The sequence below is a fragment of the Podarcis cretensis genome, assembly GCF_951804945.1.
Source record: "Podarcis cretensis genome assembly, chromosome: 8".
NCBI classification, from domain to species: Eukaryota; Metazoa; Chordata; class Lepidosauria; order Squamata; family Lacertidae; genus Podarcis; species Podarcis cretensis.
In genome coordinates, this window is record NC_137177.1 from 16,062,885 (window position 1) to 16,076,457 (window position 13,573).

The 13,573-nt window shown below is 41.4% G+C and overlaps 1 protein-coding gene across 3 annotated transcripts; it reads right to left on the minus strand.

Annotated features, from left to right (window-relative positions):
- Nucleotides 1-3,198: 3,198 nt before the first annotated feature.
- LOC307223338 (phospholipase A2 inhibitor CNF-like) lies at nt 3,199-13,165 on the minus strand. 3 transcript variants are annotated; one of them, XM_079989284.1, is made up of 6 exons: nt 11,811-13,165; nt 8,401-8,491; nt 6,277-6,393; nt 5,238-5,393; nt 4,393-4,530; nt 3,199-3,587 (listed from the first exon to the last, which is right to left on the minus strand). In XM_079989284.1, the coding sequence occupies exons 2-6, from the start codon at nt 8,447-8,449 to the stop codon at nt 3,415-3,417; spliced, it is 633 nt and encodes a 210-aa protein (XP_079845410.1). In that variant the 5' UTR covers nt 8,450-8,491; nt 11,811-13,165; the 3' UTR covers nt 3,199-3,414. The 3 variants fall into 3 exon arrangements, with proteins under 3 accessions (XP_079845410.1, XP_079845411.1, XP_079845412.1); XM_079989285.1 differs by lacking the exon at nt 11,811-13,165 and adding an exon at nt 8,517-8,641 and having other exon boundaries at nt 8,401-8,469; XM_079989286.1 differs by lacking the exon at nt 8,401-8,491.
- Between the last annotated feature and the right edge of the window lie 408 nt (nt 13,166-13,573).

Consider the following 13,573-nt stretch of genomic DNA (forward strand, 5'->3'; position numbering starts at 1 on the left):
TCTATGCATCCTTCCTCTATCTCAGTGATGGCAGGGGCGGAGGAAGAGGTGTGTGGTACAGGCAGGCTGCCCCAGGTGTCACCACTGAGGGGTGACACTCACCGCAGGGCCTGCAGTGCACTCAAGCCATGCGTCTCTCCTGGGAGTGACATGGTAGCTTGGGCACCCGCAGACTCCATGCTTCCCCAAACAGTCCATCTACCACCTCCTCCACAGCTGTAGGGCAGTTGAGTGGGAGGAGGCAGGCAGACTCCTCAGAGGCCCCGCAGAGCGTCCTGTCCCAGCTGAGTGATGGAGAAAGTTTTCATGTATTTCATGTACACAAGGCTTCCTTTACAAATTCTCAAGCATATATATTTGAGCTATGAGATGGCCTTAGAGCTTTTTTACATCTCTATGAATCCCAGTTTGGAGGCTTTTCAGAAGTTAATGAATATGGGTTGAACTTTGGCTTAGGTTAAGGGTGGGTTGTGCTGTTCCATATTTCATCGCATTTCAGAACTCAAGGAGCCACCAAAATTAATGTTCTTTGGCTGCTGCCATCTGTGAGCTACAGCGAACATGTACAGAGTGTCAAGAAAATTGTTCGCCCATTTAGGGCCCTGGCCAAAAGCTGACAATTACTGGTATTCTGAGGGAGCTGTTTCATCTAGGTTTTCTGTCTTTGAGGCCAGGGATGAGGCTAGAAAACTTGGAAGCAGTTTCATCTGGTGGAAAGTGTATATGTGAAAGTACCAGGAGATTCTAATTTTGAAACCTGATTGCTTGAGGAAACTCACACCAGTTCATATGCTTATTATTACAAAGCAAGCCTATACTGGTGGTTTGGGGTTAGGGTTAGCATCTGTCAATAGCACTCACGTCCACCCTTAACTGGAATCACCAGCACATTCTGAATATATTCCAAAGTACCTTCCTTAGAACAGGTTGGAGCATTCCCATAGAGAAGCCAATAATGTGTTTTCCTGGGCAAAATCATTACCTTTCACATGGCACGTCTACTGTGAAAAATTTGTCCTATCAGATAGTTCCTTCATCCAGGATCAGTTTATGGCCTTGCTCAAATCCCACTGTCTTTATTGGCACTTGGCATGGGGGTCCAATCTTTCTATGGTTTCCTGAGGCGCTTAACCAAGAGTAAACTGATGTTGGGAGACAATTATCAGCTGGCATAACTAGATGGGGTGGAGACCAGTGTCTGGAATATAGTGATGATGGTCATCAGCCTCTTTTACTGGGATTGTAAGCTCACTGGTGTCGTTTGATGAAATGCTTGTTCCGGAACACTGTTCCAACCTGCCAGTTTTATTGCTACCCAATTTCATTGCTAATCTGGACCCTCCTAGGCTTTATATTTATATATCCATCACACACAGCAGTTAGAGTATGTTTCTTGCATGCAATAGAGCATCCATGATGGATTAAAATGGATGAAATTATGCCATATCTGTGTCTCTTCTGTAGAAGCTGTGTGGGTCTTTGATCACATTTTTGCTGTTTTAGATAAGACTAATGGAAACCTTAGCATCATGATAAGAGTAGTAGAAAAATATCTAGGCTACCAATGCAAAAGGGAAAGCATAAGATGTTTTGGAAAAGCAGCAATGGAGTGTGTCAACATGCCCATGACACAGCAGGGATCACAGTTGTTTATTTCCCACCCCTTACTGCATGCATCCTTCCGTCTTGCGAGACAATGGAGTGCACCTACAGGGGTGAAGTCAAACCATTGCATTAGCAGCCGCAAAAGTGACGCCTCTGGGGCGCAAGCCTCAGCAGTGTGTATGAAGGTCCTCGGCTGCCCAGAGGACAAGACACCTCTCTTGGCCTCACTGATGTAGTCCAAAAGAAAGCAGAGCAGCTGCAGATGTTGCTGGAAGGAGGTGTAGAAGACATCATCTGACAATCTTAAGGACTCCAGTCCAGATTTGTGCTCCTTGGCCTTATCTTTTCCCAAAGATGTCCCACAAGGCAGCAGAGCTTTAGGATCAGAGTTTTCCTTCTCCTAGATGGACTACCTACCCAAGGTTGATGAGCCCCATCCACCCCTCACTTCCCTCTACAGCACATCTGTGGACATTGTCACATGCAACAGTTGCGTGGTGATTCCCGCCTCCCACCAGTTGGAAGTAAATGAAGACACAGGACACCGTTAATTTAGGTTAATGGGCAAAAAATGGCCACAACTTTATTGGTTACAGGTAAGAGCGGTATTGGCTTGCACATGCAACAGTTCCCAAACTGTAGTCTCTGGATCACTGGTGCTCCATGGGCTTCATTCATGTTGCCTGTGGGGATTTATGGAGAACTGGACTTCATGCCAACAGCCTTTCAAAGGGTTCTGTCAATAGGGATCATGCCTTTACCTCTGACAAACACTGCACTTACCATTGGTTTCTGAACCTCGCCTTTCAAGTTGCACCTGTGTTTTGGTGTTAGACCAGTTGGTTCTTTTTTTGATTTCTCCTGTGAATGGTTTTGGGACAATTTGGCATGATGGTTCCTGAGATCAAGGACCAAGTTTCAACCAATGCACCTTTCCAGACAGTACAGAATTTCTGGACACTATCAGGTACAAGGCTGCTAGTTAATTTATAATCAACTTGAAGCTTGCACAGAATCTGAGTTTCTGGAAACATTTGAGTGGGGCAGGGGGAGGGGGAGCCAAAAAAATTAGCCACTACTCCAGTCCTCATATTTCACCCAATGTAGCTGCCTGATACTTCTGCTAGTTCTGACCAAGGGGTAGCAGAACCAAGGCTAGGTGGGATAGTTCATTGCATATTACAGATTCTGTAGTTACATGAAATGATGGGGAATTGCCAATTATTTATTTTATTATTATACTTTTTTTTCACCCGGAGGACAAGACCATTTTGACATCAGGAGGTAACTGGACAGGACAACTGAGATCTTTGCTCTGATCTCTGATTCCTTTACATATTTGCAATGGTGCAATGGAAAAACAAGCAATCTGAACTGAGTACAGAGTAATGCTTTTCTCCCCTTCCAGCTTTCCTGGTGGAAATAGTTCCCCTACTAAAAACACACACACATGCCATTAGGAAATACGTATTGATATCCCAGATTACAACTTTCAGTTTTCTACTCCTTCTTCACTTTAAGAAATTAACATTCATCATGCCATATCTGCATAGAAATCATTTGCTGGAAAATCCTCAATACAAAGACACAGTATTTGTCTGCCTTATGAATTTATTCAGATCACCATTCAATGGAAATATAACTCCTGTGTCATATTTTCTATAACTAGAGCTCTGAAACCCCAATTTCCGGCTCTCTTGCATCTGCCTTCTAGAAAAACACTCACTCTTTAGCATCTTCAGAGATCTTCCACACACCCACACCCCGCCGCTGGGAGCAGTTTCCTCCTAAGTCCCACTAAGGGCACATCTACAGGCCAGAAGTATGGAATGACTGGGCATCAAAACATGCTGCTCGGTTGACATTGAAAGAAACCCAGTTATTCAAACTTTGCATTACTCCTTTGGGGACTGTTGTTATGTAATTACAAAAATCTGGGGTTGCACATCCTTTGAAAGCAGCTGCCACTTCACTTTTACCCACTGGAAAAAAGAGGAATGATAATATGAGTCAGGGTTGATTTCAGGACCCAGCACACACATGCAATTTGCAGGGCCAATGGATTCATGTGTCCCCCTTTACCCCCAACCCAGTTATGTTCTCTGAATATTCAGAAGATATATTTTCACTCAAAAAAAGACACTGAAATGAAAGGTGCAGCAGGATAATATGAGTCAGGCTTGGCATCAGGGTCAGGCATCTTTGGACAAATGTCAGGGTCAGTGCACCTGAGAACAGTCTGCATCTGATGTCTTCCACAAGCCCTGCTTTACCTTTCTTCCTTGTCTTGGTAGTCTGACTAGATCCAGGCTACTGGGTGAAGCTCACACATGTCAATTTAGCTAACAATTGAATCTTCCATAAGGCCCACAATATAGCATCCCTCCAGGGCCTGGGGAAACTCAAAATGGGAACGACAGCTGTTTGCATGCCTGTTTGCATGTGATCATGGCAGTCTGTGAGTGAGGCCAAAAGCATGCCAATGACTGAGGACTGGGGCCAACACTGTGTACCTCCCCGATAATCAGGAGATCCCACCTTCCTAGGGTCCTTCTTTTATCTCTTTATTTCTCTTTCTCACATACAGAAATCAGGGACAGATATATTTCCCCAAACTCATTTCTAGCAAGGAAATCTCATGTTGATGAAAACATTAAATATTTCCCCTCAAATAAAACACATCTCCCTCCTCCCTTTGCTTTCTTCATATTTGGCCAAAAGGGGGGTGGGTAGTTGATGGCTGACAGCTGCTTGTTTTCCCCTGTACTGATCTGCAGTTCTACTCACCTTGCTTCATAATACCACCAAAGGTTATACATTTAGTCGCTTTATAAGGACACCTGCGGGCTGTCATGCTCTCGCAATCAGCGGTGCTGTTAGAGAAGCAGACTGGGCACTCCAGAGGACCATATCTCCCAGGATGCACTGTCAAAATGAAATCTGGTTAGATTTCTGTTTTCTTTGGCATGCCAAGTCCATTCTGGCCCTTAGTTTCCAGTTTGTATAAAGGATTATGACATCCACCAGGGTGTTCTACAACTGCAGTCAAATGTGCCAGATGGGAAAATCTAATATAAAAGTTTCAAGGGGGACTTGTGATTACAATATGACAACAATTGGGGTGGGGGAGACAGACCTTGCCAACCTTCCATCTATTTGAAATTGTGGCCAGGAACACCATTTTTGAGTTGATTCTTGGGTAAATTATGACTGGCAATCAACTCTGATCATCTTCATTGTGATCAATACCATTAACAATTTCATTTGTTAGGAATGATGCTACTGGGTTGTTGTAGGCAATGAAATAAAAATGCTGCTATATTTGCCCATGCTGAAATTTGCTGTTATCTCTTCCCTGCCCCAAGGTTAATTGACAACAAATTTTCCCAGGATAAGTTAGAAGCCAGCAAAAGTTAGTAGCATGTGGAAGTTCCTTTGCTTATAAGTGTATAAATGCTTGTGCTGTTTTCATGCTTGGTGCAACACCCGTCACTACTTGCTACTTGCTAGATGAGATTGTGCTGACATTCTCACCTAAATGCCCCATTTTACTGGCAATTGGATTCTATTGGACATTTCAGGCAGCCCAGGATATCTGGCTTCAACCCCGATATTCCCCCAACAGTACTTACATCCGAATCCATCCTCAATGCATGCAGCAGAATGGCAGCAGGAGAACTTCACCCGAAAATATTTCCTCATTGCTGTAGCAAAGCCAAAATAGCCTGGGTGGCATTCCTGGGAGTCAACACAGTCACTGTAATTAAATTGCTCTCTGTACTGAGAAACTGTGGAAGAGAATTAGGAAGGAGGTTCAAGTCAATCATCTTTGCCTTGGCATTAACTGTGGCACTCTCAAAGCTATAGGGTTGCCAAAGGAGGAATTTTAAATACAGAAGTGACCACAGCTGCTGCACCATCCAAAGGGGATAAAAGGCACTCCTAGCTAGGGATGTTGGAAAATAATGGAGGTGGAGACAAAAAAATGACAGTGTCACTTGTTGGGGGCACATTGCACAAGCCACCACCCCCACCTGGAACTGGCACTATTATCTATCCATCATCTATCTATCTATCTATCTATCTATCTATCTATCTATCTATCAATCATCTATCTATCATCCATCTATCTAGCATCTATCTAGCATCTAGCATCTATCTATCTATCTATCATCTATCTATCTATCGATCTATCTATCTATCTATCTATCATCTATCTATCTATCTATCTATCATCTATCTATTTATCTATCTATCATCCATCTATCTATCATCCATCTATCATCTATCTAGCATCTATCTAGCATCTATCTATCTACTTAAAATTATATGCCACTATTCATCCAAAGATCACAGGGCAGTTTACAGCATTAAAATGCAAAATGAAAACACAAAATACATATCATAATAATAACAATGAAAACCAATAGCACCTCCCACAAACACATTAAAAAAGCTATAGACTGGCAATATGGCAGTCCCCACAATTCCTTCTGTGATGAAAGGTTACAGGATGAAGAATGACAGCTCTGTGTATTTTAGGTCTGATTCACGCATGGACCTCACTTTAGTTCTTTGATTTCCCAGCATGCAGTTACTACGTGTGGAAGGTGTCTTTTGAAAAGGGCTGTGTGCACATTCAGTAGAAAGAATGAAACCTTTCTTACTCACATATATTGTTATCCAGAACACCTTTGAGGCATGTATCAGCTGGGCAGCTATGTGCCTCTCGGTTTTCACAATAGTTTTTCAGAACATACTGACAACTTGTACATTGTAGCGGTGCCCCTACAAACAAGAAAGGGGATCAAAAAGGCTCAGTGTTATTAACATACACCACAACACATCTTCTTTTGAGCCTTGGAGCCAGAGGGTCTTGGGCTTAAGATGGGAGACAATGACAGATTCCCTCGACTTTGAAAACCAAGTTAACCTATTTTGAATTAAGACAATTCAGTTTAATAAAGAATTTGAAAATGGAAATTATGTTTAATAAATGAGCACCAAGTTTATATCAATCATCCCATCTCCTGGTAGGCTTTCCTTCTTTCTCAGAAGCTGGGTACAATTCTGCCAGCAAAGTTACCTTATATTTCATTAAGAGGTTGGAAGGTTCCTTTGTTCGCTCTTAAAACAAAAGTAGAACATCCAGGGGGGTGTACTGGGATATCCACAAATACACAACTCCAGGCCAACTCATTTAGGTCTGGAATAAGTTTTTAGGATGCTTGGGAACCTTCCCCGGCTCATGTGCCCCAGCAGAGCAATCTAGGGCTGACACCTACCCTACAGCTACAGACAAACAGTATAGCCAGTGCTGGCAGATGCTATTAGAATGATAGAATTATAGAGTCGGAAGGGACCACAACAGTCCCTTAGTCCAAACCCCCTGCAATGCAGGAATCTCAGCCAAAGCATCCATGACAGATGACCATCCAACCTCTGCTTAAAAACCTCCAATGAAAGAGAGGCCGCAACCTTCTGAAGGATGGTCAGTTCCACTGCCAAACAACTCTTACTGTCAGAAAGGTCTTCCCAAACCTTTTGCTCAATGTGGGACTTGAACCCATGACTCTGAGATTAAGAGTCTTGTGCTCTACCAACTGCTATCCCTGCTTGTTGTTGTCGTTTATGTTTATTAAATTTGTATACCAATTTTCATCAGGAGATAACAGGGTGCTTCACAACATAAAAATACAAAACGAGAATGCAAATATTACTATCATTTATTAAATAGACCCACTTTGGAATAGGGTTGCCCCCCATCGATTGAATACAGGGCACAGTTTGCCCTGTATTTCCTGTATTTCTGCTCTGTGCATTCTGGGTGTGTGTGTGCCAATGTTTATTAAATTTGTATACCAATTTTCATCAGGAGATAACAGGGTGCTTCACAACATAAAAATACAAAACGAGAATGCAAATATTACTATCATTTATTAAATAGACCCACTTTGGTATAGGGTTGCCCCCCATCCTTTAAAATACAGGATCATCCAGATTTCAATGTAAAATGCTATGTGTTGATTCAATACTGTGCCCTGTATTTCCTGTATTTCTGCTCTGTGCATTCTGGGTGTGTGTGTGCCAAGTAAGAATCATCTCCAAATAGCCGCCCCCACTACTACAGGGAAGGCATTGCTGGCTTGGCTGGAGAAACCACCTCTCGCTTCATTCCTTTCATGTTTTCTCCTTGTTTCCTCTTCTCATCTCGCCCCCAAGGAGGTGTTCTCCCTTCCCTTTCCCTGCAGCTTCAGTGGGGTTAAGGAAACCATCCACAGAGCTGCAGCATAGGAAAAAGAGCCTTGTCCCTCAGAGAACAGCAGCTTCCAAGGCTCTAGAAACAAGCAGTTTTGTGACACTGTAACCCAGAAGCCACAATTCCAAACATAGTCATCTTAGGGTTGCCATATTTCAAAAAGTGAAAATCTGGACGCAAAAGTTATTAAGCTTTTTTATCTAGACTTTCAACATGGGTTGCCATACGTCTGGATTTTCCCGGACATTTCAGAGATTTCTGTCCGGACACTGTTTTCTGCTGCCATTTTCCGCCTATGTCCAGGAAATTCCAGACATATGGCAACTCTAGTTGTCTGCATAGTAATTGATTTTTTCTCCCTACTCCAAGATGCTAGCCCTGCTTCCCAAATCCTCCTGCTCGTCACTGCTTTGGCCATCTGCTAGTTTTCATTTCTAAGAGCACCTTAGCTTTTCAGTCTCCTTGCTGTAGCTCCACCAACCACTCCCTGTTTTAGAGTAAATTACTGGAACCCAGGATGTCTGGTTTCTACTCACCTAGTGAAAACAAGGCCAAGAGGAGGCCTGTGCACAGGAGAGCCTTCATGGTGTTGCGATGATCAAAAGCTAGGGAGGACTTCAAGAAGATCTGTTCCAAAAAGGGCAATGGATACAGCTATGAGCTTACACAAAGGGATTTTATAAGTCAGGGATGGGAGCCTCAGCCAACACTTGAGAACAACCGGTTTAGTGAGATGTGGAAACTGGCACAAATGGAATCTGTATGTTTTCTCAGAGAGCCTGTGATGTGATATTGGAACACACTGTAGTTTTGAAACGGGATGTGATCTTTTTCAGGAACACCACGGAATTTTGCCAAGCGACAAGTTATCCCCAGTGTTCTTCACCCTGTATATGGGAAACCATTTTCAATCATATTCACAGGGATTGATTAGTTGCTAGAAACCAGGAGGGGAGAGTATCTGTGCTCGTGTTCTGTTTCTTGGTTTCCCATAGGCATCTGACTGACCACTGTGAGAACAGGATGTTGGACTAGATGGGTCATTGGGTGGGGAAAATGTATAATTTATCTTAAAACCATTGCAAACAGCTAAAATTGTTAGTAGGATTGGAATAACACTTGTAGTTTAATGCTGAATTTTGGACATGTAAAAGTGTAATGGAAATGGACAGGGAAATGAGATTTGGATTTTCATCAAAGATGCAGGAGGAAACGATTAACAATAGGACCCACAAAGGGGAGGAGGGAAGTCCAGGAGATTCTTTGGAATCTTGTTTTTATGTTGTATGTTGGATATGTGATTGTAAAATTTTATTCTGAAAAACCAAATATATTTTTAAAAAAGATGGGCCATTGGGTGTGATCCAGCAGGCTAGTCTTGTGTTCTTACATACAAAGCAAGGAAATGCACAAGAGCAGAGAGCTCGTACTATTACATTGATGGATACTTCCCTTGCTTCTGTGCTACGCTTTGTTTTGTACAAGCTTGCAATTGAAATAATTAGGTGTGGTTCTTTTTGATTCTGTAATGTTTAATGAGTAGAATACCATTTTTTTAAAAAAAAAAAAAAACACAACTTTAATGTTTTCAAAGAAAATACCAGCATTCCCCATTGATTTTCTCTGATCTTGCCAGAAGGAGAGACGTAGAAACCTAGCAAGCTGTTTCTCTTTTTTTTCTTGGTTGATTGGCAGTTCTACTCACAAGGATCTGTAGAGCCAGCAAGGGTTATGCACTGATCCTCATTACTAAAGCAACTGGCAGTCTCTATGCAGACTTTTTCCTTCCCTTCACCTTTTCCCTTTAAAGACCCTCAAAGATTCTTGACCCTCTTGCTATAGCTGAGGGCTGGAGATCCCACAGCCCTTCAGATGTTATTGGACTACTGCTCCTGTCATCCCTGACCATTGGCCATATTGGCTGGTGCTGATGGGATTTAGAGTCCTACAGAATAGGGTGGGCCACAAGTGGGGATGGGCAGTTCTCTCAATTTTTGTTTCTTTTAGTTTCACATTTTTCCCAATCTCAAGTTCAGTTCTCCACATTTCCAACAATTTCATTGATTTTTTTAATGTCCTAATTTCTCCTGATTTACACATGTTTGTATGCAATTTTGCCTAATATACATGTTTTTGCAAAGCAATGTTCCTTAATGAAATGATTGTTTGTCTGCTATTTTTACCAATATATAGGGCTGTGCAGAGCTTCTACGGCCATCGCCACCCCAATCAGATTCAAAGTCCGATGCAGTACATAGGAGTGGCCACATTCTTACCTAGGATGATTCAGAGCCTGAACTGAATCACAGCCCATGCTCACTCTGGGTGCGCACAATCCAATCCGGAGCAACTGAGGGCTACCTAAATCCATGCTGTCTGCATCCTGATTTGATTGGGGACCCAAGAATGAGCAAATGAATGAATGAATGAATGAACGAACGAATGAAACTTTATTTGCGTCAGCCATCAGCCATAGCAAAAAAAAAGAACATTGCGATATACACAGAACAGAAATAAAAAGTTGATTGTATTAAACATGATTATATAAAACACAGTTTATTTTTTTTTAATATTTTATTGAATTTTCATAGTACACAATATACATACAAGATCCCTTCACCCAAAAAATAGTACACAAAAAAGCCAGAACAAATACACCAAAAAACCATATAGAAAAAAGGAAAGAAAAAAGAAAAAAGAAAAAGAAAAAAACCAACCATTCAATACAATTTTTTTTATATATATAACTAACTGGACTTCCTCACATCTCCTTTACCCTGCATTATTTATATTAAAAATATCAGCAAATTATTACCTTGTTTTATACCTTATTTTGTACTTTCCAAATATTATACTTCTAAATTTAAGATAATTTTTATCATTTACTCATACCTTAAATTTAAACATATTGTTGCCTTAAATTTCGACCTTTTCTTACTTATAACTTAATTTTCTATTTTACAAAATCTATTTGCTGGAACTGAGATTTTCTAAATCGTGCAGATACTTAACATTCATACAACTTATATTGTTTTTGTAAATAGTCCTTAAACTTCTTCCAGTCCTCTTCCGTTGTTTCTTCTCCCAAGTCTCGGATTCTGCCAGTCATTTCAGCCAATTCCATATAATCCATCAATTGCGTCTGCCACTCTTCCAGTGTGGGCAAGTCTTGTGTCTTCCAATACTTTGCAATAAGTATTCTTGCTGCTGTTGTCGCATACATAAAGAAACTTCTGTCCTTCTTTGACACCTTCTGGCCGACAATGCCCAAGAGGAAGGCCTCCGGTTTCTTAACAAAGGTATATTTAAATACCTTTTTTAGTTCATTATAGATCATTTCCCAGAAGACCCTCACTTTTGGGCATGTCCACCAGAGGTGAAAGAATGTCCCCTCAGCCTCTCTACATTTCCAACATTTATTATCAGACAGGTGATATATTTTTGCAAGCTTGACTGGGGTCATGTACCACCTATATATCATTTTCATAATATTCTCCTTCAAGGCATTACATGCCGTGAATTTTATTCCGTATATAAAACACAGTTTAGGGTCCTGAATCAGCAGTCAAATAATGGATCTTATTCTGATTGCCCCAGCTAATAATTGGGGGACCTAAGATTTGGCCACAGCTAATTCACATTCTAACACGTGCATTTTCGTGCACACTTTACTGAAATACATGCATTCTTGTACACATTTCTTGGCTAAATAAATGCTTTGAGAAATTTGGAGAACAGTTGGTTAATTTTGAAGGGCGGCTGTGCCTTGGTCCGAGTATTGTTCCAGAAAGTGTGGGTTATGTCGATTTGCCTTCACATATGAGCAAAACTGAATTTTGCCTCAGTTCCTGGCACAAGCCTCCCGCTCCTGTTTCATGTCCACTACCCGTTCCCTTTCTAGAAATAATAAAAGAATTAAAACCCAGGACTTCTGGTTTCTACTCACCTAGAGGAAGCAGAACCAAAATGAGGCATGAGCTCAGGAATGCTTTCATGGTGTCAGATAGCTGAAGGGCCAAAACTGGAGCAGAGTGATACCAATGCAAGGACAGCTCTTAGCTGGAGTATTTTGTAAGCCAAGGAGAGGAGGTATGTGGCAATAGCTGGAAAGAGCTGGGCACTGATTCATTTTCTGGAAAGGACTGTAAATTAGAGTGAGGATGTTCCCAGATAGTTCCCTAATAGATGTTATTAACAGATACTGGAATACCCAGAAAGAACTGGTTCAAGACTTCTCCCCTTTAAAGGCAGATAGGGAATCAAAAGATAATATGATTAATGATTATGGCAAACTCTTCTACAGTCTAATTATTAAATGCAGTTTTTTAATATATTTTAATCAGAATCATTCTAATGACAAACCAGGTGACATGACCATCTCCTTTAGCCAGTGGGGAAGTGGTATCACTGATGTAGCTATTTCTGTTGATCCAATTCTCCACATTAGCTTGCTTTGAAGTGTACTGCTATTATTATTATTATTATTATTATTAGGCACAAATTTACAAAAAAATGGCCTGATTCAGTTCAGGATTCGGCTAGATTAGCAGGACAGCCCCACTGAAAATGAAAGAATGTAAGACCATGTTGGTTCATGTTGATTATGATTACCATTAGGATTATTTGCAAACTAGTGCACTTCTAAATAATTTGGGGTGCTCAAATCATTGACAAAACAGCACCATGATTTGAGGCACGGGGGAATGTTGCTGGCAAACTGATAAGGAACTGGTTGTTTGACAATGCTGATCAACTAATGATGCTAGACAGGACCCAAGTCCGGATCACTCACAGGAGGAGACACAGAAGTAAAGGAGAGACACGGTGATGATGGTGTACACCAGTTGTGTGGAATCTTTGGCCCCCCAGATGTTGCCGAACTGCAACTCCCATGACCCCTGGGCATTGGCCAAGCTTGCCAGGCCCAAATGTTCCCCAAATTGGGTTTTGCTTTTTTTACTAAGACTTCTAGTTCATTGTTTATAGCTGCTTTCCTGGAACTCTGCTCTTCCCTGATTCTTCCACTGCCCCTATTTTACCAGATTTCTGGGAAGAGCACATACAAGTGTGTTGCATGTGATGTCACTGAAAATGTTTGCCCCTCCCCCTAGTCATGTCTTCCTGAATGTCACCAACCTATTTTTGCTCCCTCTCAACATTCACTTCAAACACTCTTCAGGACCAGCCTTATGTACCCTGTTTTCTGGTTATTGTTTTCATTCTGCCTCTGGTTTGCCTCTGAAGGAGAAGCCTATCTCTCTAATGTTTGCTTTTGAAGGGACCCCCATATAAAACCATGCAAATGTCCAGTGACTTTTCGTAGTGTAGGCCTAGTATTTTATCTCTTTCCTCCTTCGATCTCAGAATTATCAAACAATCTCTGGGCTTGTCTTTCCTTGCCAACCTTCCAAGTCTGAAAGCCGACACAACTTTAAAATCCTTTTCCTCCTCTAAAGGCCAGAATTTAGAAAATTCTTTAGTCAGGAACTCAATTAAATTTCCTTGTTCAAGTTCTGGTATTGACCTCAATCTTAAATTATTTTCCCGGTTCCACAATTCTATCATAGACAAATACATCTGTTGCTCGCTAACTTGTTTGTGCAGTGGTTTCACCTCTTGTTCTAGATTTTCAACTTTTTGGCTAGTTGCCTCAGCCAATTTGCGATTTTCTGCAGTGGCTTCAGATAACTGTCCAATTGATTGTACGTT